The sequence below is a fragment of the Carassius carassius genome, chromosome 33 (assembly GCF_963082965.1).
Source record: "Carassius carassius chromosome 33, fCarCar2.1, whole genome shotgun sequence".
Lineage (NCBI taxonomy): Eukaryota > Metazoa > Chordata > Actinopteri > Cypriniformes > Cyprinidae > Carassius > Carassius carassius.
In genome coordinates, this window is record NC_081787.1 from 25,326,035 (window position 1) to 25,353,982 (window position 27,948).

The window sequence follows — 27,948 nt, forward strand, 5'->3', positions numbered from 1 at the left end:
CAAACCAAACCCACCCACTCACATATATATATAGACTAACAACGAAAAGAGTTCCATCTGCACCACCCAATTGCCGGGTGATATCTAGACACCTAGATTTCTGATGCTCGACTGGACAGTGGAGCTCAGAGAACCAAGGTGTTGGACAATTGGTGGAATTTTGTTGTCTGGGGCTATAATCAGGGTTTCAGTCTTTTTCCAGTTTAATTGGAGACAGTTACTAGCAAGCCACTATTTAACACAAGATATACTATTCAATAAATCTGTTAGTTTGTGGAACTCAGAATCATTAAACGAGCAATACAATTGTATGTCATCAGCATAAAAATGGTGTGAAACATTATTAAAATGTTTCAAAATATTTCCAAGAGGGGTAATGTACAGTAAAAACAGAAGTGGACCCAGGACAGAACTGGACTGAAATAGCCGCAGAACTGGACTGAAATAGCTTGTGCTTTATTAAGAAGAGTTGGGCGGATGATTGTGGATAGACACCTATTCTTAATGAATTTGAAGGAAGTAGATTTTAATGGACTCCCTTCTTTTTATGAATCAGTCTTAAATTTGTGGCAGATATTTATTGTTAAAAGAGAGCTGTCTGAAGTAACTCATGAGTGGGTGCTGGAAGAAACTTTGATTTTTATCCTCTTTTATCTAGTGTGATGTTAAAATCTAAAGGTGTATGTGCAAGCTTAGTTAAAGCAGGAATATGTCAAATCGGTCAGCTTCAGTTGGGGGGCAAATGGATTGCTGCGGAAAAACTGGCCTCGAGGATTGGTGTTCATTTTGTTAGGATTGTTATTGTTGAAAAATTATTAGCTGAATTGCAGGAGTGTTTTACTGTACCTGTTCAAGCAGAAATGGTTGAAACTGTTTTCCCCAGCATCAGGGTGGGTGTAAATGTAGGAGATTGGCAGAAGGGTGATGGAAGATTACTGTCTTTTAAAAGACCTGAATTTGGTCGTTTCAACGCAATATTAAATAAGGCATTTTATGTGGTATGCATAAAATACTTGAATTTAAGAGCATTGCAAGATATTCCAGAGACCAATTGACTAATTTACTTGAATCAGAGGCCTCTCCAAAAGGATGTTGGAGGACGTTGTATAAGAAACCAATTGAGAAAAGAAGTGGAGACTTGCAATGAAGGATTACTCATTGGATTTTAGCAACAAACCGTTATAAAGTTCATCTTAATCCTTTGCAAGGAGAAGCGTGTTTGTTTTGTGGGCTACCAGAAACAGTGTTTCATATATTTATTGGATGTCCCAGGCTAGAAGGAATTATGGGTGAGTTAAATAACCTGAGTCATTATTTTGGTTTTATTTTTACAAATAGTTTTTTTTATTTTTGATCCAAAATATAGCACCTCAAATAAAAGCAAAATTGTCTTGATAAATGTTTTATTTGTTATGGCAAAAATGGCAATGTGGCTGACAAGAAAGAAAAATGCAGTTCAATAGTGAATATGATCCTTTGGACATGTTCAAAGCTCTAGTAAAGAGTAGGCTGGTTATGGAGTATACTGTACAGTAAGTATTATGAACTGGTGAATGATACTGATTCTTTTTTCTATTTATGCGGTGTTGAAAATGTTCTATATAAACCCAATGAAAAGGGAGGATGTGATGTATTGCTGTAAAAGATGTAAAAAAAAATATTTTCATTTTTTTTTGTAAAATAGTTTTTTATTAGGTTTTGCTATTTATGTATTAAGGTGTTGAGGGTGTATACATTCTGGTATAGATTGTAATTAAAGAGATGTTAGAAAGTCAAAGTCTCTCTCTCTCTGTATATATATATATATATATATATATGCATTGTCACATAAACACACAACAACAGCAGCAGCACCAACAACACCACAAACATTTTTTTGGCCTCTCATCTGTTGTCGCGTAATACCATAAGACACCACTAGATGGTGGCACCAACATGCAAAATATCTCTGAGCCAATTCCAGTGAACATATGGCACATTTGAATGTTCAGATCAGTATGTGTGTAAGATATGTTAGTGTTGACTGTAGTTTGTTAACGTGTAAGGGCAACACCCTCGCACTTACTGAGTGGAACAACTGTCTGTGCAGTCACTTTGGATGTTGAACTCACAGACCGACCATTTCTGTTTCTATCAGGAGAAGAGGAAGATGCCAGTGATGGTGTGGTCGATTTCCAGTTTTACAAAAGGTTTAGAGTGAGATCTGACTGTGGAAGTGAGGATTTGACTGGTGAATCATCATTTGGGCAGGATGGCTGCAACTACTCCCACATCAGCCCCGCCTCCCAAAAAGAGCAGAGGAAAACAGGAAATAGAAACTCTGCAGGCAGCCAATGAAGAGCTGAGGAACCGACTGAGTGACTTGCAAAATGAACTACAACAGGAAAGAGGCAAGGTACACCCATCTACTGCACGGCTTTGTTCACATTTACACCCAGTCTGATTTTGTGCACTAGTAGTACTTCAAATCCTATATATATAATATAATAGTAATTTAATGCTAATATAATATTAATAACATAAAAAAGCCAATTAAGTGTACTTAAAGAGACACTTTCATGACACTTAAGTACACTTTTAAAAGGACTTTGTAATCATGCCAAATTAAAGGTTTTTATTTTACATTGCATTTTAAACCATTATGTTTTAATAATTGTAAGGTCCAGGTACTCGGCTCAAGGAAGGTATCCGGTGCTGGATGAAGGTTTCCTGCGTGTTCGGTCTTTCAGTGCGTAGAGTTATTCAATTTAGGTTAAACTCAAATCTGACTCCATTTTATTATGACCTTGAATTTAGGTTGAAATGCAAATTGGTTGTATGCCTTTTTAATTAGTATTCTTCTTACATTTGATTATTCTAGTTAACTCTTTACTTTTATATTAACTTGTTCACTCAGGTGCTCATGTTGCTAACAAGGATACACCGTAAATTACTAGAGTCAATAATTACAGAGTAAAACTGAATAAAATCAAATGTAACAATTTATTATCAGTCAGGTAAATATGTGTTCTTCAAATTATATATCCAATTGAAACATATCAAATCATAGCATTATAAAACATAAAATTCTCAAAGATTAATCTAAAAGTAAAATATGGATACCTGACCTTAGAAAATACATAGAATGAAGTGAAGAGACACACCACACTACGGGCTTTCTGTCTAATCGCCCTGATCCTTTTGCTGCAATCCTTTAAATACCTCAGACCAAAAACAAACATCCCCGGAGATGAAGACAGAAACTAACAATTGGAATTCGATTAGGTCAGGTCCCAGACCAGGGTAGTTTACGCCTCAATGGGAACAGAAGGTAATTTACATGGAAGACCCTAGGAAAGGGCACTCCCATTACAGTAATCAAAATATCTCTTAACTCTTAGGATCTGTATTATCTTTTAATCTACTTTTCTAAGGTTGAATTGTCTCAGTACCAGTCGCACTGAGACAATTCAAATGACACCAAACATGACTGTAAATATCAATTTCATTAATGCAGAATATTATACTATTGGCAATTCTGAGTGAAACTAAGTGTAGGGAATGCGATGGTGAAGTGTGAACTGCTAGGTGTAGTGCATCTCCGATGGCACTGTTACTTATGATGGAGGGTATTCAAGAGAGTGTTCAAATGTTGTTTATCAATAAAGTCCTTTATTTTCTTAGGAAGTCGTCCCTCAGTCCAGACGGTCCCGCTCCATTCTTACATAATCTTTTGTCTTGCTTTAAAGAAATACATTAACTTCATTATAATTTTTTGTAATGCTGTTCAATAATACAGTACATTTCTATTTTACATATTTTAAAATTAAATTGCAACTAAACTGCAACTTTATCATTACAAATGTGTAATTTCAAATGTTTTTAAATGCATGTCATACACATTTTAATAGAAATAACAATAAAGTATAATTTAGTTTAACATAAATGCTTGTTAGTACATTTAGCAGAACACTTTACCAAACAAGACAGTAGAAGTAATTATGAAATTTCAAATAAAGATGTACTTAAGTCCTACTTACACTAAGTGGGTAAAAATATCAATATTCACACAGGTGTGTGAAAGATTTAAAAGTATATGTGCAAGCGCAGACTTGTTTTTTTTTTTTTTTTTTTTTTTTTTTTTTTTTTACGAGGAACTGTCTCCATTATTATGCTGCAGTTGATGAAATCTGATCTGTTTTTTTTTTTTCTTCAGACCGAGTTGTTAGTATCCAGTACATCATTTGCCATAGTAATGACATAAGTATCAGTACAAAACCAGGAGACACAAGTTATGATTTGTGAAAAGAGAGGAGTGGGAATTTGTGCTCTGCTTATGTTTATTTATGACATCACAGTGTGATCCAGAAAACATAATCTGGATGTTTTTCAGACATGTTAGCATCCATAATCGCTCACAAATTTCTGCATTCACGAATCCCAAAATATCCCAAAATCCATTACCCGTTTTGAGCAGTAATATGTGCCAGTGATTGTTTCATGGCCATGATGAGTAGAAGAGATAACACGCCATACCCTCTGGAAGCATCAAACAATGGGACATCTTAACACTGCTAGAAAGCTAGGACAGATGTGGCAGTTTATGGGAAATATTTCACATAATCAAATGATATGATCAAACATAGTTTTAGAACTGGTCAAATCATACAATTTTTTTTACACAGAGCTTGACTAGTTTGGTACATTTCATTCCTTCTTGCTCATTGCTAGCTCACTATGTTTTGTCCCTCTCTCTAAACCATTATAAAAACCTGAAGGTTATAAAATATAATATGAAGACATTTGCTAATGGTGGAAACAAAGTCTGGAGAATATGTGCCAAGTGCCAAAGAGCTAGGAACAAATCCGGTCAGTAAATTTAGAGGATGGAGGTCTGGGAGAATAATGGGACATTTCAATATACGTTTTCTAATTATGGAATGCATGAAGTAATGGAAATTTGTTGGTAAACTTGTGACATTATGAGAATTAAGACTTAATGTGAATGGCAATGTTCACCTTGGTTGGTGTCAGTGTACACACTTTGTCTCTCAATTTGTAGGTGGGTAAATTACGGGAACGTTTCCAAGAGTTACGGGCCCAACGAGAGAATGAGCAGCACAAGCACTCGGTCACTCTCACGGAACTCCGCGTCAAGCTCCATGAAGAGAAGCAGCGAGAGGTGTCGGCCACACGAGAGAGCCTGTCTCGGCAACATGAGACCGAGCTGGCCCGGGCGGCACGTCTCCGCGAGACAGAACTGGCCCGGCTTCAGGCACTGGTCTGTATTTTACGGGATGGAGCCAGCGGTGAACTACGTAATGCCCTGAAAGAGGAGGCACGAGAGGAGGCCCGCAGGAGCTACGAGGCAGAGAAACTCAGGCTCACGCAGGAGCTGCAAGAGGCGAAAATGTTGCGGCGGCAGGCAGAGGAGGCACTGTCCAATGCTGTGCAGGCCGACAGAGCCAAAGCTGCTGATCTCAGGGTGGCCCATCAAGCTCATCAGGAAGAGATTCAGAGAATCAAACGCGAGAGCGAGAGAGAAATCCGGAGACTGGTAAGAAGGATTGATGGAATTATTTAAAAAAAAGTTCCAGTGAATGTCACCACATAGAATTGTAAAAATAATAGCTGAAAGTTCCGCTCCAGTCTCAAGCCATTGGTTGAATCAGTGTAACTTCTCTGAATAAAACAAACAAAGACACAGTGGGTAACCAACCCTTAATACGTCTCTGCGTATTAAGCTTGAATAGAAGAAAATATTGACATGCATCACCTTTCAAATATCAGCTGATAAGTTGATATTAATGTATAATATAAGCCCTTAAAATGTCTTAGTCTCATTCTTTATATGAATCAGTCACAGATAGTGGTGGGGTGGTGTTGGCGCAGTGGATAATACACATGCCATTGGTGTGAGAGACCTGGGTTCGAATTTTTAAACAGTTTATGTATAATACCATTCAAAGGGTGCGGTCATTAAGTTTTTTAAATGTTTTTGTTTATTGTCAAATGTTATACAAATTTTAAATATCTGTTTTCTATTTGAATGTATTTCAAAATGTAATTTATTAATGTAATGGCAAAGCTGAACTTGCAGCTTTCAGCTTCATAATAACAGTCTTCAGTGTCACATGATCCCCCAGAAATCATTCTAATATGTTGATTTGGTGCTCAGGGAACATTTCTTATTATCTCAATGGTGAAAAGTGTTGTCCTGCGACATATTTTTGTGGAGACTGTGAAACCTTTTTTCAGGATTTCTTGATGAATAAAAAGTTCAAAATAACAACATTTATTTGAAATAGAAAGATATTGCAACTTTGTAAATGTCTTAACTGTCAAAAATCTAAATCTTTAAACAAAATTTTACTGGCCAAAAACCTTTCAAGTTTTTTATATCAGTGAATTATTAGGAATTACCTCAATTCCATTTTTTCTATTAGTACAGCAGGTAGACCTGAAGGAAGGACATTTTATGAATTGGACCACAAAAAGCATGAACTCAAAAGTATGTTTGTGTTTGTGTCAGATGGATGAGTTGAAGAGCAGGGATCGTGTGGTGCAGTCACTGGAAAAAGAGCTGGGTGTGCAGGCGGGACAGACACAGCGTCTACTGTTGCAGAAAGAGGAATCAGATCGACATTATGGGAGTCCGAAGAGAGAGGTGGCACCATTCCTCGGGGAAAACACAGACTCTGTCAATAACCAGGTTTGTTCTGTTCTGCTATCAGAAACAGCTGACAAAAAGCTTTTACTGTATATATCATCAGGAACATTAACATACATTAGAGCTGGACTAACATGGCGAAAACTTTTTCCTGCATGATGAACTTTGTCATCACACAATAAAGTATGTTTATCCACAGGACGCGGATGAGAGGGATGTACGGAGGTTTCAGATGAAGATCGCTGAGCTGCAGGCAGTAATCAGGAAACTAGAGGACAGAAACACCCTGCTGTCAGATGAGAGAAATGAACTGGTATGTATACATATACTCTCAACAAAATAAAGGCAAAATCATATAGGAATTTATCTAATAGGATCTTATCTGAATCATACACTGTAAAATATCCTGTTAAATCTAGTTAAAAAAAAAAAGAGTTAAAAATGTCAGCTGTTATTGCCAAAAAATCAGTGCAAAAATGACTGTGATAATGTTTCAGTAATAGGATGGAATATTGGTGCCTGTATATTTTAACAATTATAACCAAATATTTAATTAAGTAAAATAATGTTAATATACCAATCTCCTTTAACTACCAAAATACTAAAATGAACCATTAACCAGGTGGTACGATAAAAAGCCACATGATGGCCTGATCAAAAACATGGCCAGTGCTCATGTATAGCACAGGGTGATACAGAAAAAACACCATCAGGGTAACATATTATACTAAAAAAGACAGTTCACATAAATATGAGGATTTATGATCATTATATAATCATATGTTATCTGTTGTTATCTGAAGCCACTGTTCTCAAAAGATTTGTATTTTGTGTTGTAGAAATCTGTAAGATTCTGATAGAAATCCCAATTGGAGTTTAGCACAAATGTCTTGCATTCTGTATCTAGATCAGTCTGTCTCTGTCATACAGCTGAAACGAGTGCGAGAAACAGATGCAGAGATAAAGCCTCTCATGGAGAAGAATAAACGTCTGAATAAAAAGAATGAAGAGCTGCAGCAGACTCTACAGCGGATGGAGGACAAACTGAAGACGCTCAGTAGAGAGAACGCAGAACAGGTTTGTTGTTAAAGGGAAAATGGAAAATTATGGGAAATAATGTAGGACAGGACATGATTTTAATAATCAGGATCTGATTGTTTCAGCTGTTGTTACATCATCACAAAATATATATTTTGATTTTATTCAGAATTCATTTAATAAACATTTAACATTTGTTACATTTGTACTTAAACAGTGTTTATAGAGTAAATCTGTCGCTGTGTTTCCTCAGAAAGAGAAATCCCAGCAGAACTTGCAGTCAGGTGGGCTGAAGAGACACACTTCTCTAACGGACCTGAGTCATGCCCATGAGCAACAGGAAGTCGAGTATCTGCATTTGCAAATCAACGAGCAGCGTGGCATTATAGATGAGCTCACACAGGTTTGTTTCTGTGAACCATAAACACACACATGTTGATATTTGCAGTGAAGGTATCAACATGGGTAATAGTGGGCCTACAGCTGATTAGCAGAAGAATTTCAAGATAAAAATCTAAGTGAGCCAGTTAGCAGAGGGCTACACCAGTGCACTTATTGTACATTGTATACAACACAAAACTGCGCTTTGAACACTCAGTAGAAAATATACTCAGTCCTCATCCTTTGGGAGTACATGCAAAGTGGTTTCACTTTCGCTGCACAGAAAATACTGTCTTCTACACATTAGCCAATAAAGATCATTAACCAAAGTTGTGACAAACCTATGTAGGTTTGTGCAGGAAGTCAGAATGAAATTACAGATGACTTGTTTCAGGCCGTTCAGAATCGGTTCTTTCACTTGGGAAAGAAACTTAATTTATCATTCACTTTGAAACTTTGCAGATCTTTTACATTCTCAAATGGCAATATATACAGTATACACTACATGACTGGCAATTTCTGAAAAACCATAATAGGTGCACTTATTTGTCATTTTCCCTCACTCACACAGCTCTGTTCACATCAGCAAATAAGAAATAATAAAATCAGGAAGTTAAAATATATTTAAAAAAAAAAATCATTTCTTTTCAAGATTTCATCTTTACATTTATTTACAGATACATAGCCTGTGTCCTGTTTGTGTCAGTGTGTGTGCACTGTGTGTTTATTCTCTAATTGGTCTTAGCCTGTAATTATTTGTGTTTGGTAATCAGTGCTGTTTCCGTTAATTAGTTTGTTTACTTCATTAAGACAAAGCCTAATTAGAAATGAATTACAGCATCACTCTCATTTTCTCTTCCCTTCCTCATGACGTATGTTAACATGAGGAGTTAGCTGATAATACAATATTGCCAGCATCAGAGTACTATTGCATGTGACAATGTTTATGTAATAATCACTCAAATATTTTATTTATTATTTATTTGGTCACACTTTATTTTAAGGTCCAATTCTCGCTATTAACAAATCATTAACTACAACTTTTGCCTCCGTTAACTCCTTATTTGCTGCTTATTAATAGTTAGTAAGGTAGTTGTTAAGATTTTATGTATTGTGTAGAATTAGGAGTGTAGAATATGGTCATGCAGAATATGCTGATAAACAGCCGATATGTAAATAATAGGCATGCTAATAAGCAGCTAGTTAATAGTGAGAATGTGTCCCTGTACTACACTAATGTGTTACCATTTATTTTAAGAAATTCATTTTTTTATAACTTTATTCAGCAAGGATGCTTTCAATAGATCAAATATGGCTGTAAAAACATAATTAATATTTGTTCTATTTGAAATTAAAGATTTTTTTTTTTTAAGTTTCTATTCATTAAAGAATCCTGAATAAATGTTTCATGTTTTCCATAAAAATCATAATTGTGAATAATAATACATGTTTTGAAGTACCAAATCAGAATATTATAATTATTTCTGATGGATCATGTGACACTAAAAACTGGAGTTATAATGCTGAAAATTCAGTACCACAATTCAGCATTCGTCATCACAGAAATAAGTAATTTTAAAAATATGTTAAAACAGCTATTTTATATAATAATAATATTTCTCAGTATTATTGTTTTAATTTTATTTCAAATAAAGTAAATGCTGCCTTGGTTAGCATAAGAGATTTTCAAAAACATAAAACAAAACAAAAAACTTTTGAACAGTAGTGTAAACTTGAATTATAACATAACATTATAACATTCATACTTGATTCAGTGTGAAATAAGACTTACTCCTTGGATGTGCTGCTGATGATTCTGAGTTATGTGTTATTGTCAGTGTTGGGAAGGTTACTTTGGAAATGTAATAGGTTACAGATTACAAGTTACCCTATTTAAAATGTAATAGTAGTGTAACTTTTTTAATTACTTTAATAAAGTAATGTAACTAATTACTTTTGAGTACATTTTGATTACTTTTATAAATTTCTAATGAATGTTAATTTGCAACTGTTAATCATCTTCAACCATTTTACACCATGCAGGTTTAACCTTACAGTAGTGCTCAATACTGAAAGACTTTCACCATCCTTCATCACTTAAATTAAGATGATCACATTTGAACACATCCACCACACAATCAGACTTTAGTACTGCCTTTTACTTAGAGATTGGTCTGAAGTTCAAAGCAGATTTAAAATCAAAAGAACTAGTTTATAGATACTGTTTTTAAACCAAATCTTTGCATAACTACAGGCATCTAACTGCATCTAACAATGGTTTGGGGGAAAATAGTTAATAAAAAAATAAAAGCATATACATCAACTCAAGTACGGTTATCTAATAAGCATGTGTCCTATTTTGTGTACTAAACTCCTGAAACATTGGTGTCTTTTTGAAACACTGCTGTCTCTTTGTATATGATATGATGATAGTTTCTCAAAATAAGTAAAAAATGCTCATGAAGTGACTGTTCTAGAGATTAATTTCCATGAGGGGCGGACTGGGAAAAAAATAGGCTGGGAAATCTCCCACTCATACACCCACAACCCATTCTGAAACATGGACAACCCTATTATTATTTTTTGGACCTGACATGAAAAAATGTGAATCCTTAGGTTGGGGGACTTGGAACGTAATTAAGAGTTCTCTCCTGAACTGCACCTTCACTTCCATTATCCACCCATCTCTCTCATGACTTTAATACTGAAGGTTTTTATTCGACTTTTACCATGTTTTGTAAGTGCAATTTTGTTTTTTTGGCAAATGAATTACCACTTGTATTTATTTTTACTACAAATTCCATAGTTAAACCACGGTTAGTGCCATACCATAGGCTACATTAATTTCCCTAAGGGTTGTGTTTTTGTATGCACTAGCTCCCCCTAAACCTATGATAAAATATGATGATTTGTCTGCTAAATTACTACTGTAACATTACAAAAGATAATAATGACGTCGTTTATACAGTATTTTGAGTGATTGCGAGCAATGTGCTGCTGCTGCTTGACTAAGTAAACAAAGACAAAACTACAATAGCATCTTTACAGATGAAACTGACCTGCACCTGAAACCCTGAACAGAAGTGTCGCTTCTCTGCTCCAGCTGTGCGCTTACACATCTCACTCCGGTCTCTCTCTCTCTCATTGATTACTCGGAGTCTGATCCAAACCGTTCGGCGGAGGCGCGGAGAGCGCGCGAGCCCAACCATTGCCAGTCACGACTAACCGATTCATGATTTATTAGAGATTTAATTATCGAATGGCGGATTATCGGAAATAATCGCTTTAGTATATTCGGCCTGCAATTATACAATAACAATATTAAAGTAGAAGGCCAAATCGTCTGCCAGGCCACCGGGAATAGTCCCGGTTCTCCCGATGTCCAGTCAGCGCCTGATTTCCACAGACACGCAGAACGTGCAGGATTCATTTTCAGTCTTTTTGAGGCTTAATATTCACAGACATCAGTCCATATCGGGTTTTGATTCAAGTGTACTGACCTACTTTTGATTTATTCGTCCAAAATGTGGCATATTGCGTCCGCGTTATAGGCTGAATTCCATTTGTATGACTGGATTCTACGAATGTGTTTTCCGCGTCTCGGAGATTATGGGCCATATGTCTTAGTGCAATTTGGGAAAGAAATAAGCTGTATGTGGATGTGTGTAAATATTCAAATGTAATCCTCTTTGTAATCGTTACAATTTTCATAAGTAACTGTAATTTAATTACTCATTTTTTCTTAGTAACTGTAACTGATTACTGTTACATTTATTTTGTAATTAAATTACGTAACGCCGTTACATGTAACTAGTTACTCCCCAACACTGGTTATTGTGTTGTATTGTTAACAGCTTATTTAATGTAGTGTCTGGATGTGCTTTCAGGAACGGGACAGGCTGATAATGAACAAAAAGAACAGGCGAAAAAACATCAAGTTGCCCAAGGTGAGTTAATTAGGTGAATTATCTTGAACCATATTTGATGGAAGTTTTGCTCTGGTCACTTTCTCTTTTCTTCAAAGCATATGGACACTGTTGCTAAGCAACTGTCTCCTCTGAGGAGTGTGTGTTTGGTGCACGCATGTGTGTGTTTCTTTGTGTGTGTGCTGGTTACATTGGCACATTAATTGGCCTTTCGAGACCTCTGAGTCAAGCCAAGTTCTTTTTTTCTTTCTCATGCTTTCACCAGCTTAACATCACTTAAACAGTCTTTGATTTCTTTTCTTTTCTTTACTTTGTCATCCAAACAACTAAAAATCCTATTTTCACGATGCAAAAGTCTATAAGCGCAGATGCAATGTCACTGTCCTTCAGAGTTTGCATATGTTTGGGTTTACTTTACTGTATATTCGATACAAAATTAAAAAAATTTTTTTTTGCCAAATCTGACAAAACCTCATTTGGGAACATTTGAGGATGTCCTGGATAAAAAAAAAAAAAAAAAAAAAAAAAAGAAAGAAAGAAAAAAAGAAATAATTAAATAAATGAAATAGTATTTTATTTTATTCTAAAAGCTTGGGTAACTAAAATATGAAGTAATTAATATATAAACCTTATTATGATTAGCTTTATACTGTATATTGTACTGCATATTCTCATTTTAATGAAGTAAACCTGTGTGTGTGTTTGTGGCGTCTCGGGGTGGGATTTAGTTGTTCGTTTTCAAGAACCATTGCTATGGAGGTGGAGTCAGTGGACCTGACTATAAATTCATGCAAGAGAGAAGCATCAAGAGATTACCGTAACACAGGCTTTAACACACAAACATTTGTAACTCTCCTGTGACCACTGAGGAAGACGATGCTGGTTAAAGAGGTTAAAAGGATATATCGCATACCATAACACTGGACTGGGGAGCACAAATGCACATCCAGTATGCCAGAGTACTTCCTATTGGTGCTGTATCTCTCCATGTTCCTGTGTCTGTGTGCTCTGGTGTGTCTGTATTTCTCTGGCTGTCAGGAGATGACCTACAAACACGATGGTAAGAGCGATTGCATAGTGTATTCAAAGTCAAGTCATCTTTGTTTATATAGCGCTTTGTATAATACAGATTGTGTCAAAGCAGCTTTACAGGAAAAAAAAAATTTGCTGAAAATGCAAAAGGGCAATAGAAAACAGTTTTTCATTTAAAGTCAGTTCACGGTTGATTCAGGGATGTTATCACCCAGCTCAGTTCAGTTCTCTTCAAAAAGTGTTTATGCAATCAAAGGACATCTACGTGTCAGTTAAACACTGTAAGGTCCATGAAAATGAGCATTTTTTTTTTTATTATTATTATGGATTTAGAAAGAAGTCACACTGTGTTCACAGCATATGTGGGTAGTACTGACAATATGTGTGACTCCTTCATTTTGTAAAAATTAACATTTACAGTAATGCACTTACGGTAAGACATTCCAAAAGATATTAAAGCAGAAACGGTCAGGGTCATACAATATTTTTTGTTAAATCACTTACACACACTGATCTCCCTGGGCAGGTCATATGGTACCATCATTTTTTTCCTAATCAAAAGAGAGGAGAGGCTAACTGTACTGTGCAGAAAGTTACAGCATGTATATTTTTGTTATACTTGCAGATATAAATTGGACTTTAGTTAGGTTAGTAATTGATTTTATTACACTAGTTTAATGTTAATATGTGTATAATACTTAAGTAATGGTCTCTTTCTTTCTCAGAGGCATGTTGTGGAGACATATTTTGGATTTGACGAAGAATCTGTCGATTCTGAAACGTCCTCTCTGACATCATATAACACCGATCGCACCGATCACACCCCTGCCACCCCCGAAGAGGATCTTGAAGATGTATGTCATAATAATAAATTATTTTACAAACCTTAATACCTGCTCTAAATTTTCTTGCAACTCAACTACACTAAGGTTCAAAAGTTTGGGGTCAAAAAGAGTTTTTATTTATTTATTTATTCATTCATTTTACTTATTTTTTTTTTTTTATTGAAGATACATATATTATTATTTTTCTAAGTAAGAAACAACCTAGCAACAACCCAGTACAGATACTTGGTTACTCTCCATGAAAAATTAATTGAGTTCTTAAATTGAATTCTGAGCAACCACATATAAATACAAAAGAAAAACAACTCCAAACATTTTAGCAGCCACATAGCAGTATATGAAAATCTTTAACACCACCTTAACATTTTGATTATCTTCTGACAGTGTAAAACTGTAGTCTTCATGTCCATTTAATAAATTTGGCAGCCCTTGAGAGTGTAAACATGGTGTCAAACTACAGTGTTTGTTTAATTCAAAGCATTTATTTGAATTAGGCTTGTTATTTGGTCAGATGTAGTTAAGTGTTGTGCTCAAGGGAACATGATGATGCATCTCAGCAGTTCTCTTGTTCCTAAGTGGCCCCCTACCTTCATGTTGTTTACTGATAGTCGGAGCCAGTTAACGAGGAGTGGGATTATAATAACTGCACCATGAAGACGATCTCATAACAATGTGTTCTTGTAGTGTTCTTCTCGGCTATCTCGATTATGCTCTTCATTAAATAAGATTTTCTTCACTAAATGTCATTAAAAAAATGCACAAATTTGATTTGAGTTAAATTTTAGTTAACTGACTGAAACTGTTACTAACTGTTAACAGTTGTTTGTTTTCAACAAACATTTTATTGTAGCAAAATGTAAACTGTATTATCGCACTGTATTAAGTTTCATCTGTATTTACCGCACAGCTGTATCTCACAGTTATTTATAAAAAAATAAAATTGTCTTCAAAAAGATTGCCACTGCAGGCAAGCAAAACCATAACCCAAAAAATAGATACACAATAATAACCAAAAATTGTGTTTTTGATTTTCAGAAACAACTTAACTAGTTTTTTCCTCAGAATAGTTCACCTATAAATTAAAATTCTGACATAATTTTCTCACCGTCATGTCATTCCAAACCTGTATGACTTTCTTGGTGCTGTATAAACTCCACACCAACTCCCCCAAAACTCTTTGGTTACCAGCATTCTTCAATATATATTAATTTGTGTTCACCAGGAGAAAGTAAGTCTTACAGGGATGGAGCAACTTGAGGTTGAGCAAATGTCTTGTGAAATTGTTTCATATTTTACATTAACAGCTCAAAATCAAATGTGACACATGGAATTGCATTTGATATTCATCAGAGCTTTTCCAAAGAGGAGGCAGAGCTGCGATTTCGGCAGCTGACACGAGAGTACCAGGCACTGCAGCGAGCTTATGCACTTCTGCAGGAGACTACAGGGCCTCTGGACCCTGAGAGACACTGCAGGGTGAGGGCCCTTGATGCCAACTCCACAGACGCATGTTTGACCCCACCAACACTGGACATTCTGAAGGATCCTTTTCTTACCACTATTTTTTTTTTTTTTTTTTTTTTTTAATAATTTTTTTATCTGAATTAAATTGCACCAGTGTTTAAAAACAATTTAAATGAATTCCAAGATCTTTTCAGAATCTCCTTTGCCCACACTGAAATACCACTCATCTGTTGGTCACAGCCAGCATTGTAACAAGCATGGCCGAAAATTCCTGCCTCAAAAAAAAAATTATAATTCAAAAGCATAGACTGTTTATGCGTACATATGCCCTAGGCTGGCTCTTTGATTGGCTCTGTGCTCTGTCCGTCAGACACGGGAGCAGCTGCAGACGGAGCTGATTGGCTGTCAGGCACGGATTGCTGACCTGGAGCGGAGCTTGGCAGAGAAGGGGCAGGTAAATAAGAAAGAGGGCGGGGAGAAGACACCCCTGACTCCAGTCACATTGGCTTTGCTGCTTGTCTTTCTGACAGCCATGCTTGTGTGCTGCACTACACAGAGAAGATATGGCACCAAATCATGTGACTTTCCCCACAGGATCAGTCATGTTTTACAGTTTTTGTAATTTCTGTACATTTCCTTTGCTTGACCAATGCTTTTTACTTTGCTTTTTCAATGTATATTTAATCAAATCAATCAGCACTGTTAATTATGGTGTAATCATTTCATATTCATGCTATTTGTGCCCTGCTGTCTCCCCTGTATACTATAAGGTTGTTTTCACAGCCTGCCTTAACACTAGATTTGAGAATTGTACTGTTCACTGACCAAAAATTGGGGGTGTACTAGGATACAAATATATTGCTGGTCTTTCGTTTCAGTCCTACTCGGAATGGAATACTAGCTTACTGCCTACTGTTTTTTTTAAAGGGTCATGAAACCTCCTAAAAAGTGCATTAGTGCACACCCACTTTTCCAATGGCATTGGTTCCAGAATATTTTTTTCCATTAATTTTCACATAGGGATTAAAAAAAAAGTCTTCAGTAAAGCATTATAACCAAGCCAACCAGCTATGAGGTGTATCACTACAGTACATTAAAAAAGTATGTTAAAATCTGACAAGAAGAGAAATAGATGAGACTGTAACTGCTTTAAAAACTGCTTTTAAATAGATAGATAGATAGATAGATAGATAGATAGATAGATAGATAGATAGATAGATAGATAGATAGATAGATAGATAGATAGATAGATATTAACATGCTTCATGGGAGCTTTTCTCACCACAAATTCTGCAAACATTATTCTTTTAAAAATGTTGAAATAATCTGGCCTGTGGCTTCAGCAGGCATATACCATCAATTAACAACCTTAGAAGAGTCTTTAAGGTTTGCAAGTCATTAAAAGTCATTTTCCCTAGGGACTTTTTTTTCACTTCTGGAACTGTTGCACTCTATTTTAGTTAGTTCTCTCCACAGTTCTGAAAAAAGGGTGCAAAACTAGGTGTGGTAAGCTACAGATTAGAAAAAAAACTTAACCATTTTCTCCTAGAATAATAAAAATAAAAATAATGGATGCTAACGTTGTCTACTGTGATGTGCAACACAAACAACTCTTGTTAAAATCTCAGAAAATGTAGTTTAGTGTTTGATGACCCTTTAAATAGTATGAAACAGAACTGTGAATTATTTAACAGTTGCTAAATGTTTCAAGCAGTAGTGTGCAACAATGTTTTGCTTGATCACATAATGTTGAACATTTCATTAGGTGAACGCTGGCCATCTATTATTTTAGAAATAAAAATGTAGTATTTTTGCTCAAATTTTTGTACGGAAAGAGTTAAAAATCAAGTTCATGTGAATTTTCCATACTGTGCATAGTATACATACTTTATACAGCAGAAATAGTAAAAGTAGTATGATAGTATGCTATTCCGAATGTAGCTATTTTTGGCTTAATGATCAGTTGGTTCACAGTGTATGTTTATCATTGGTCTATATGCTCTTGCATTGTGTTTACTTTCTATTCTCTGCTTGTCTCTTATTGGTTACTTGATTTATTTTTTTTTCTGTAAAATATGGAAATGGACCTGCATGCGGCCTAATACATTTTATTTTCTCCATCGGTAACTTCTTTATTATTTTTCATTATTTTTTTCTTTATGCATTTCTTTGTTTAAGACTGAGTATTTGATATTTGATGTGTTTTATTTATGAAAATGAGAGTGTGGATTGTGTGTGATTAGTGATAATAGTGTTACAAGTACTGGTAGTGTAATTCGTAGTGGTGTTTGTGTTTGTGTGTGGGTTTATGTTATGCAGGACTCAAAGTGGGTGGAGGAAAAGCAAAATCTTCTAAGGGTGAACCAGGAACTCAGAGAAAAGGTACAGCCTGGGTCCTTAGTTTCCTATAATATACATATACTCAAACATAAACACTTAACATTCTTCTGGTGTTTGTTTGTGTGTGTGTGCGTGGTAGATAGTATCGCTGGAGCAGTGTGAAATTCGATTACGCTCAGAAGTTCAGGACAACCTGGATCAGAATGAGCTGCTTGAATTCCGCATTCTAGAACTGGAAGTAAGAGAATCTGTTTTGCTCCCACAGCAGCAAACAGGGATGGTCAAACCCGGCTCATGTCTACACAAGCTACATACATGAATCCATTTTAACCCTTACATACATAAAACCAGCAATGCTTTGAGTTTTATGTTTTCATGTTGTTATAAATATTTTCATACACATTTTAAATGTTTTAATTTTTCTGTATTAAGAACTGTATATTTATATCACTATTGTTTTGTTAATTATAAGTTTCAGTGGAATAAAATTTATTTGAATGAAACTCCTCACCAATCTCTCTTTTTTTTCTTTTTCTTTTTTTTTACTACACCTCCTGCATGTATTTTTTATTAATTTATCAATGCACAAATTCACTATTTTTTTAATGGTCATTTCAAAAACTTGTGTAGAATGTTATACATCTATGAGATGTTGAATATTTCTTTGTGATCATTTTAAAAAAATTTGTGAGAATGTAATTTCATTTACAGAGTCCAACTTACAGCATATGGTAACTGCAGCTGCCAGTTAGAAAGAACACTTTCTTAGTTCAAATTACTGCATATAATTAAGTGCATACTGTTTGATTACAGAAATTACACATAGTGTGTGGTTATAAAAAATTATTCAGTTGAAACATCTGGTTAAATGAGTGTGCTTTAAGGGACAGTTCACCCCCCAAAAAAATCATCTTTTACTTACCCTTCCTGTCATGATCCGGTCACTGCACATCCGTCTATTCACCACACAGACTTTCATATGACTCAGTACACCCTGGACTACATTTCCCACAAACCCCTGCCTAGGAACTCATTATTGAACCACACCTGTTTCCTATCAGTGACACTATAAAGGTTGCACTCATCCACACTCACATTGCGAAGTTTTGTTTAGTTCTGTCTGGCATTTCCAAGCGGTTTCCCTGTGTTTGTTCTTTCTGTGTTTGACTTTGGATTGTAAATACCGCCTGTGATACTCTGCCGCCTGCCCTGACCTTTGCCTTGTATTGTTATTCATTCTGGATATCCCTTGACACACTTGACGCTGTTACCTGAATTCTGCCTGTCTGACCATTCTCTAATAAATACTGCAATTGGATCCGAACGTCTCTGACTTCACTCTACAGAAGACTTAACCAAACCAGGATCCAGCAGCCTTAAGGAGTACATCCAGCTCAGTCATGAACCCAGTTGGCCAACTTATGTGTCTACGTCAAGGAATTTGGCTCATCTTGGACTATGTGATGGACTTTGTAGAGTTGGCCCATTTTTCTAACATGGACAAGTTATGCCTGATGATATTTTTTCGTTGTGGCCTATCTGAGCCGCTCGGCTCACTCATGCCTTTGCATGATCCTCACTGGACTCTGCAGTTTTACATTAATCTGGCACTCCAACTGAGCAGCTCTGCATATACTGTGGGTATTGTGGAGGAGGAACACGGCACTTTTGCAGTATCCACAGTTGATCTTCCAGAGTCAGGTCAGGTCCCCATTGATCTTCCAGAGTCAGGTCAGGTCCCCGTTGATCTTCCAGAGTCAAGTCAGGTCCACGTCGATCTTCCAGAATCAAAGTCCAGTCAAGTCACCGCTGACAGTCCAGAGTCGGGTCAAGTCACCGCTGACCGTCCAGAGTCGGGTCAAGTCACCATTAACCCCCATGAGTCGGGTAAAACCACAGTTGATCTTCGCGAACAAATTCAAGTCACCTTCGATCTTCCAGAAACAAGGTCCAGTCAAGTCACTACTGACCGTCCAGAGTCAGGTCAAGTCACCGCTGACTGTCCAGAGTCAGGTCAAGGCACCCATTAACCGCCAAGAGTCAAGTAAAACCACAGTTAGACTTCATGAGTCAATTCAAGTCCCAGTTGATCTTTGTGAACAAAGTCAAGTCCCAGTTGATCTTCATGAACTAAATCAAGCCACAGTTGATCTTTGTGAGCCCAGTCAAATCACCACAGATCTTCCAGAGATTCAACACGTCTCAGCTGATCATCCAGAGCCTCGTTTCATATTGTCTGTTGTGCCCAGCAATGTTCTCTCAGCCTATTGTGTTGCTGTCAACGAGACTGTTACTGCTGTGGAACCTCCAGAAGTGGCGGCAACTGCTGCAGAACCTTCAGAGGTGTTAGTAGTATCCATCCATGAACTCTCATCATTTCCTGTCATGGCTATGGAGGCCGTATATGAACCCATTGCCTGTCCTGTCATGGCCACAGAGGCCATCCACCAAATCACTGTCTGTCCTGTCATGGCCACGGAGGCCATCCATGAACTCCCCGCCTGTCCTGTCACAGCCATGGAGGCCGCCTATGAACTCTCGCTCTGTCCTGTCACGGCTATGGAGGCCATCTATGAAGTTTCGTTCATTCCTGTCATGGCTATAGAGGCCATGTGTGAACTTTCTACCTGCCTTATCATGGCCACAGAGGCCACCATTAATCTGTTTATGTTATCTGTTCCAGTCCCACCTAACCAGATTTGCTCTCATGTGCCATCGACTCCACTGTGGTGGTCCTCTGCTCCGGCCTGGTGAGCTTCTGTCCCATCTGCTTCACCCTGGTGGGCTCCAGCTCCACTTGCTCCACTCTGGTGGGCTCCAGCTCCCCTTGCTCCACCCTGGTGGGCTCCAGCTCCACCTGCTCCGCCCTGGTGGGCTACAGCTCCCCTTGTTCTGCCCTGGTGGGCTCCGGCTCCACCTGCTCTGCCCTGGTGAGCTCCGGATGCACCTGCTCTGCCCTAGTGGGCTATGGCTCCACCTGCTCTGCCCTGGTGGGCTACAGCTCTGCCTGGTGGGCTCCTGTTCCCCAGTTAAGCCAAGGAAGGGCTCCTGTTCCCCATGTTAGGCCTAGGAAGGGCGCCTGCTCCGCCATGGTAGATGCCTGTTCCGTTGACTATGGTCTGATGTAGGGCTGAAACGATTCCTCGAGTAACTTGATTACAAAAAATGATCGAGGCAAATTCCTCTGCCTCGAAGTCTCTTTTAATTTATTTTAAATCTCACGTCAGGTTCTGACAACGCGTTTACGTCACCCACAAAGCGGAAGGAGACACAAGCACTGCGTCCGAATTCGCATACTGCAAGGAGTCAGCAGTGTTTTGATTTGAGGGCGCGGGCAAATGTAAAGAGAACGTCGTGGCATTGTGTCCATTGCAAGATAGAGCTGGCATACCACAACTAGGGCCGATGATTTCCGCGATGCAGAAAACGCGGAGGGAATCGCGGAATCCAGTCATAAAAACGGAATTTACAGTTTAATGCGGAATGGCACGGAATTTGCCAAATTTTGAATGAATTAATCAAAAATAGGTCATTGCACTTACATCAAATCATGATATGGACTAATATCTGTAAATATTAAGTCGGAACAGTCTATTTAAATATGAATCCTGCATGTTCTGCGTGTTTGTGTTAATGAATGGCGCAGAAGCGCGTCTCCGTTTATTCACACACACACTGAAGCGCGCGTGACGCATGCGGTGATTTCAGCATCTGCTGTCACTAAAGACGTGAACACATGAACAACATCTCCAGAACTGCTCTGACAGTCACTTCATGAGCATCTGACCGTTTGATTTGAGTAAAACTAGCGTCACATCACATACACAGAACTGTAAAGGTACGTCAACCCGTCAAAATAAAAGTCCGGTTAAAGACTATTGTTCAGCAGAATGTACATAGCCTACTACAAAAAAATAAATAAAATAAAAAAATATTTTTTAAGGTTTAATCACATTTCTTCCATGGTTTATTTTAAATAGTAAATCCCTTTTGTTTGCCAAAAAGTTAAGTTCATTTTCAATAATTAAAAGATAAATTAAATGAATGTTTTATGTGTTTAATGTTTAATGTGCATCTCAGAAAATGGTTTATTTTAAACCCCAACTGAATGGCACTTAAATGCACTTAATTCATCTGTCAACTTTATTGTCATTGTTCACAGTACAAGTACAGACAGAGAAACAATGGGTAATAATTAAATGTTTATTTTTGATGTATGCATTCTATGCATTTAAAAAGTAAAAATATTTTTTTTCTAAAAAAGGAAACTTAGTTGTTCATTTTAAGAGACCCAGGAGTCTTATTTTCTCTTGCATAATTAATATTGCACTGTAATTAAGCAAAAACAAATTTTATCCGATTACTCTAATAATCTATGGAATTTTTGGTAGAATACTCGATTACTAAAATATTCGATAGCTACAGCCCTAGTCTGATGTATGCCTGTTCTGTCAACTCCACCCGGGCTTCCTGCTCTGCTGGCTCTGCCCCGGTCCCCGGGCACTCCACTTCTACACGGACCTGGCCCTCCGTCCCTCCCACCTGTTCTGACTCCGCTCCACCGCCCTCCTAGATTTGACCCCGGGAAAAACAAACACAATTTCAAACATTTTGAAGGATTTTATTTTAAACATTTAAATATTTATATTTAAACAGAACATCATCACAATCAAAACATCAGTAAGGAACACATAACAGTCCTTTTTTGTTATCAAGGATTGCAACAAACATAATGTGTGGGGTCAATTTGACCCCAAGAAAAACGTCCTAGGTTACGTATGTAACCATGGTTCCCCGAAGGGAATGAGACGCTGCGTCCGAAACGCTATGGGAACACCCTTCAGCATGACCAGCTCTGAATAGTATGTGAAATCAGTCTCATGAATGGGCGTGACGTCATAGGCGGGCGACGTAGCGACCAGGAAGCTATAAAAGAACGTAAGGTGGAACGAGCGTCAGCTTCTAGGAATGAAACGAACTCGGAAGTATGGAACTCGGAGGGATGACGGAAGTATGGCTTTGAGCCATAAAAGAGCACAATTAAGGCAAGAGAAAGAAAATCTGATGAATGTGAGGGGTGTGGACCGTCCAGCTGCTTTGCAGATGTCCTGTATAGACACACCTGACAAGAAGGCCTTGGAGGCTGCCATAATTCGGTTCAAGTGAGCCTTGACTCCCAATGGTGTGGGGAGATCAGAGGACTCAAGGTTTTAGGATAGCATCCTGATCAACCACTTCTTCTGGCCGGAGGCCTCAGCCTCAGTGCACCGCAGAGGAAACATGTAACCAGAGGCTGTCTGCCCACTGAATGGCCACTAAGAGGGGTGCGGTAGACTTTAATGGTCATCACGTAGACCCTCAGGGTGGAGTGGGTCAAACCTGCAGAGAGAAGGGCCTGCAGGAACTCCAGAACTGTCCCAACTGGGCAAATAACTGGGTTGTGCTGGCAGTCTTCGCACCAGGAGGTGAAAGGTTTCCACCTCAAGGTGTACAGTTTCCTCATGGAGGGAGTTCTGGATGATCTCAGCAACCTCGGTTGAGAGACCAAAAGCTACAAGATGTGCCCCCTCAGGGGCATATTGCATTTTGCCCTTCCAGTGTCAGCATTCCAAAGGCTTGCTGTTGCTTCTCCTTTTGCCTTGTAGACTCCTGTCAAAATGAGCCACCCAATGTAGGCTTTCAAGTCAGTTACATCAAAGTCTTTCCAACCATCCCCATACACACGCCTACCCTCTAAGTTTGTCATTTCAAGTACATTCTTTTCAATTGATGGTGTGATGAAAAGATGAAATGCTGATTTTATATCTTGGACATGGCTGACAGTATATCTAGTGGGCCCTGGAACCATTTTGATGACATTAGCAGCACTAAGTCTACCCTCTTGTTCAGGTGGTGAGCGGGACCATGATAAATTTCCATTTTTGGAAGGTAATGGGTTTGTGGGTGGTTGAGAGACAACAGGAGGGTCAACATTAGGAGTCTCATTCTCATCTGAGGAGGATGCCTCATAATCAGGGTCCTCAATATTATCATCGGTCTCAGACACATTCTCCTCTATGTCACTTTCACTGTCAAAAACCTGTGACAAAATCTCATTGACAGAAAATCTTTGCTTAGATGTCATTTTCAAATGAGAGAGATGGAGAACATAGAGAGCACACAGAAATGGTTTAGAATGCTTCTTTTCATGCTTTTATAATGTTTGCTCCTCCCCTTTGTTTGGTAAACCATGAAAATTAGGTTTTCCCCTCCCCATGGCACAGGAAATATCAAAGTTCTCGCAAAATTATGTTTTCCCCTCCCCTACGGCACAGGAACATCAAAGTTCTCATGAGAATTATGTCCAATGTCATGTGAACTACTTCAGATATGGTTATGTTAGGTTAGAGCCCTAAAAAAGAGGGAAGTTTTTTTATATATAATATTGAATATGTAAAATTATAATGAACATTATATAATTATAACATGTTATAGTGACCTCAATAAAACAATCAAAACAAATGTGTGTGAAATTTTTATATTTCTTATGTTTTATACAGCTAAAAGAGCCTGGAACACCGATGCTACAAAATGTGTACAGGACATTTAAAAAATACCTGCAGGTTAATTTTATGTTTACAGAGTTGTTCCCATTAAATTAGGAAAACTCATTAAATCTGAAGAAAAAAAACTAAATTTTAATAATGTATTTACAGACGTTAAATATTGAATGGGGTCAAATTGACCCCAAAGTTAATAGGAGGGTTAAACTGTGTTACGAAGATGAACGGAGGTCTCATGGGTTTGGAATGACATGAGGGTGAGTTAATAATTACATAATTTTGATTTATTGGTGAACTAACCCTTTAAGTGCATTTCTTTTTCACTAGAGTGGTGTTTTCATGCTTCAATAATGGTAAAAAAAAAAAATACATGTTAAAGTACCATAAATGTGCATAGTGTCCAGTCATATAATAGCATTTGTGTGATGAAATGACCAAAATTTAAGTCATATTTCAGTATGCTATTTTATGACTTAAAAACACATGGAGAATCTTTATGTGCTTCTTTTTTGCTCCCCTCTGTCACTCTTCAATTTTTTATTTATTTATTGTATTTTGAAGAGCTGCCTGTGTATTGTTGAACAGTTACTTCTGAAGAAAACGTTTTTTTTGGTTGAACAATCCCGAAATATTTAATAATTTAACTGTTACTCTAAAACTACAGTTTCTTTCCAGATGAAAAAAAAAATGATTTATCTCTATATTTGACCCCCAATTCCTTTTTTAACTTATAGGAGAGGGAACGCCGTTCTCCTGCCTTTAACCTGCAAATCTCTGCCTCTGAAAACAACAGTATTCTACAGCTACACTGCCAGCAAGAGGATGTCAAGGTAAAAACCCACACACTGCTGGCATATTACAATGTAATGCCGAAGTTTTTAATGTTAATGTTTACTTAATTCAAAACTACATAATGCACTAACTAAAGTAATGTGTGGTTGAAGGAATGTGAGTTTAGCACCATTGACTTATACAATATACAATATGATAAAATATACTTTATACTGTACAGTTCATATACAATACCACAAATTGCACACTTCACACAGTTGTATATATGTACTGTATGATAACATACTGTATGCTTCATATTCATGTGTTTTGGTTTAGGATGTCATTATTCCTGACCTCATGAAAAAGCTTGACATTCTTGGGGATAATGGGGTATGTTTTTTATTTTTATTTTTTTTTATATGTGCACGTATTACTCCTGTTTCTCAAAAGAGAGAATGAACACTTCAGTTTTCATTGGCAGAATTTGCGAAACGAGGAGCAGGTGACAGTCATTCAAGCAGGCACTGTGCTGTCTTTATGTGAAAAGGTATCATGTCCTTCAGTCTCTTTATATATAAGATGCCTTACATTTTATTAGTAGTTCTATTGTATTGTTGTGTCTTTGTGACCAGTGGCTGAAGCAGATCGACAACACTGAGGCAGCGCTGACACAGAAAATGATTGATCTGGAGAATGAGAAGGTAAGAACAGCCATTCATGCCATCTGATATAAATGTATTGAACTGTTTGTTCTAACAGTCAGTCTAGTGATAGGTTTGATGTCACTTGATTAAAAATGTATAAATTGTGTGTGCTCCTGTCTTGACCATGGTGAACTGATGTTATCAACAGGAGCTGTTCAGTAAACAGAAAGGTTTCCTGGAAGAGGAACTAGACTACAGAAAACAAGCTCTTGATCAGGCCCAACTGGTAGGACTTTGTATGTCTTTTATGTAGCAGTGTAAACAACACTTCTGGATACTTATAATCAATGAGTATACTTGAATACTTTTTGTGACGTTTTTGCTATAATGTGTCAGTAATAGAAATGTTGTTGGCTTACCACAGGAGAGGTGAAATATGAAACTATTTGGCCAAGATACATATATTTGCATATTTTATAAAATATTCTTTTTGTAATTTGATAATATTTATTAAAAAATTACTCAGAATTAATTAATTCCAAGGTTCTACTGAAATGGACAATAATTCTTCAGATTTACCCTTAATTATGCTGTAACTCAGTAGCAGCTAGCTTGGAAACAAATGTTGTAATTAAATTATATTTATCATAAATGAAATAATATATACACTTACTATTAAATTTTTTGTGTTTGGAAGTAGTTTTAAAAAACATCTTACTGAGCCCAAAATTTTAAACAATACTGTTACGTTGGTGTGCTAGTTGATCGCAGGAAGTGTATTTGTTAGCTCAAGTAAAAAACGAATGTATTGTATATTTTTAGTGATTACAATAAGAAAATATTCATTTGAATTTTTATTTTGTATAATAAGTACCTTCATTTCTTTTTGGAAAGTGACAGGGCAACAGTTTGTACCATATTTGTGGCAAGTGCCAGTTTGGTCAGTTTGACCATAAGTAAATGATAAATTCATGAAAAGATGTGAAATTGTTTAAAAATCAATTTCGCTACATAATATGGCCAAACTCATTACCGTTTGCCATTTAAAAAGCATTGTGTACATGTTTGTTTGTTATGTTTAGAGGGTGCAGGAGCTGGAGGCTACATTATATGCTGCCCTACAACAGGATCCAGACAGCTGTTTGGGGGAGAGTTTGAGTGACAGGCAGCGTGTGAAGCTGGCTGAGTCAATGGATGCAGTGCGGAGACAGATCCTGCGGCAAAGTCGCCATGCCGACACACTCGTTCTACAACAACGCATGGAGCTCCTCCAGTCTGCACAGCAGGTTGGGATCTGTGCATTTGATAATTACAATAATTTCCAAAAAGTATTTGTCCAAGCTGCTCTTCCACATAATTAAAGTCAATGATTGTCCCTGGTTCACATTCACTTTCATTGTATAAAACAGCTTGGACATTCTTTTTTTGTGTTTAACAATGATTGTGTTTAATAATCATTCAACAATGATTTGGTACTTTATCATTTGACTTACAGAGAATCAGAGAACTTGAAGATAAGATTGACATGCAGAGAAGACAAATCAAAGAGATTGAAGAGAAGGTGTGTATGGATGTGACCTTCTCTCGTGTTTATCAGTGTGTTCGATCATGTTCTGGATAGATACTCTCTCTTAAATGTTCATCTTTAAATAGAGTAGTTGTGGACTTTAGTATTGGGCTGGTAATAATTCTTAATAATGTATATAAATGCAAATTTGGCTGTAAGACTGATTCCTCTTCTCCTCTCCTCTCCTCTCCTCTCCTCTCCTCTCCTCTCCTCTCCTCTCTCTTGTTTGAAATTTGTGTTTATTATAATTTATAGTTTTTGTTCCTTTTCTTATTTTTCTCCCTAGCTTTTATTCTCTGGCCTTAAAACCTACACACATCATACTGTCTCTCTATATCTCCTTCTATCTTTCTCAAACACACACAGGTGCAGTATCTAGACGAAAGATCTCTTTTGCCACTAGAAACTTTGGTGACACAATCATTTCTCAGTTTGTTGTACGAAACATATTTTTAATATTTTATTTCAGAAGAGAATAATTCGTATTTCAAGAGTTCCAGAGGCTGCTTAATCTTGTTTTTTTTCCGATTGAAAATAGTGTGAACAAATATAAATGAATGCACCCTAAATATTTGCTATATTGAGTATTAAAGACACTTCTGCAATTGTCAGACTGCTTTTATTTTAATTTAATAAAGTTGTATTTTTTTCACATGTGCTCTTGAAGGCTTTATTAAAATTACAGATAACTGTATTTATCTGTATTAATCTTTTTTAAAGTTTAATTCAGATGTGAACAAGACAAT

At 37.0% G+C, this 27,948-nt stretch overlaps 1 protein-coding gene across 3 annotated transcripts; it reads left to right on the forward strand.

Moving 5' to 3' along the window:
* The first annotated feature begins 2,127 nt into the window (after nucleotides 1-2,127).
* Nucleotides 2,128-27,896, forward strand: LOC132114011 (janus kinase and microtubule-interacting protein 1-like). 3 transcript variants are annotated; one of them, XM_059522120.1, is made up of 20 exons: nucleotides 2,128-2,395; nucleotides 5,042-5,536; nucleotides 6,512-6,691; nucleotides 6,849-6,962; nucleotides 7,580-7,726; nucleotides 7,941-8,090; nucleotides 11,956-12,015; nucleotides 13,752-13,880; nucleotides 15,222-15,347; nucleotides 15,706-15,789; nucleotides 17,655-17,717; nucleotides 17,815-17,913; nucleotides 24,952-25,047; nucleotides 25,328-25,381; nucleotides 25,473-25,538; nucleotides 25,624-25,692; nucleotides 25,844-25,921; nucleotides 26,718-26,921; nucleotides 27,131-27,196; nucleotides 27,458-27,896. In XM_059522120.1, the coding sequence occupies exons 1-20, from the start codon at nucleotides 2,252-2,254 to the stop codon at nucleotides 27,506-27,508; spliced, it is 2,475 nt and encodes an 824-aa protein (XP_059378103.1). In that variant the 5' UTR covers nucleotides 2,128-2,251; the 3' UTR covers nucleotides 27,509-27,896. The 3 variants fall into 3 exon arrangements, with proteins under 3 accessions (XP_059378103.1, XP_059378102.1, XP_059378104.1); XM_059522119.1 differs by lacking the exon at nucleotides 27,458-27,896 and having other exon boundaries at nucleotides 27,131-27,279; XM_059522121.1 differs by lacking the exons at nucleotides 15,706-15,789; nucleotides 27,458-27,896 and having other exon boundaries at nucleotides 27,131-27,279.
* The last annotated feature ends 52 nt before the right edge of the window (nucleotides 27,897-27,948 follow it).

Excerpts from the sequence above, each read along its gene's own strand:
- LOC132114011 (XM_059522119.1), top strand. The coding sequence starts at position 2,252 with ATGGCTGCAACTACTCCCACATCAGCCCCGCCTCCCAAAAAGAGCAGA. Across the intron at positions 6,963-7,579 it reads CAGATGAGAGAAATGAACTG|CTGAAACGAGTGCGAGAAAC; the intron begins GTATGTATACAT and ends TCTGTCATACAG. Across the intron at positions 12,016-13,751 it reads AAAACATCAAGTTGCCCAAG|AGGCATGTTGTGGAGACATA; the intron begins GTGAGTTAATTA and ends TTTCTTTCTCAG.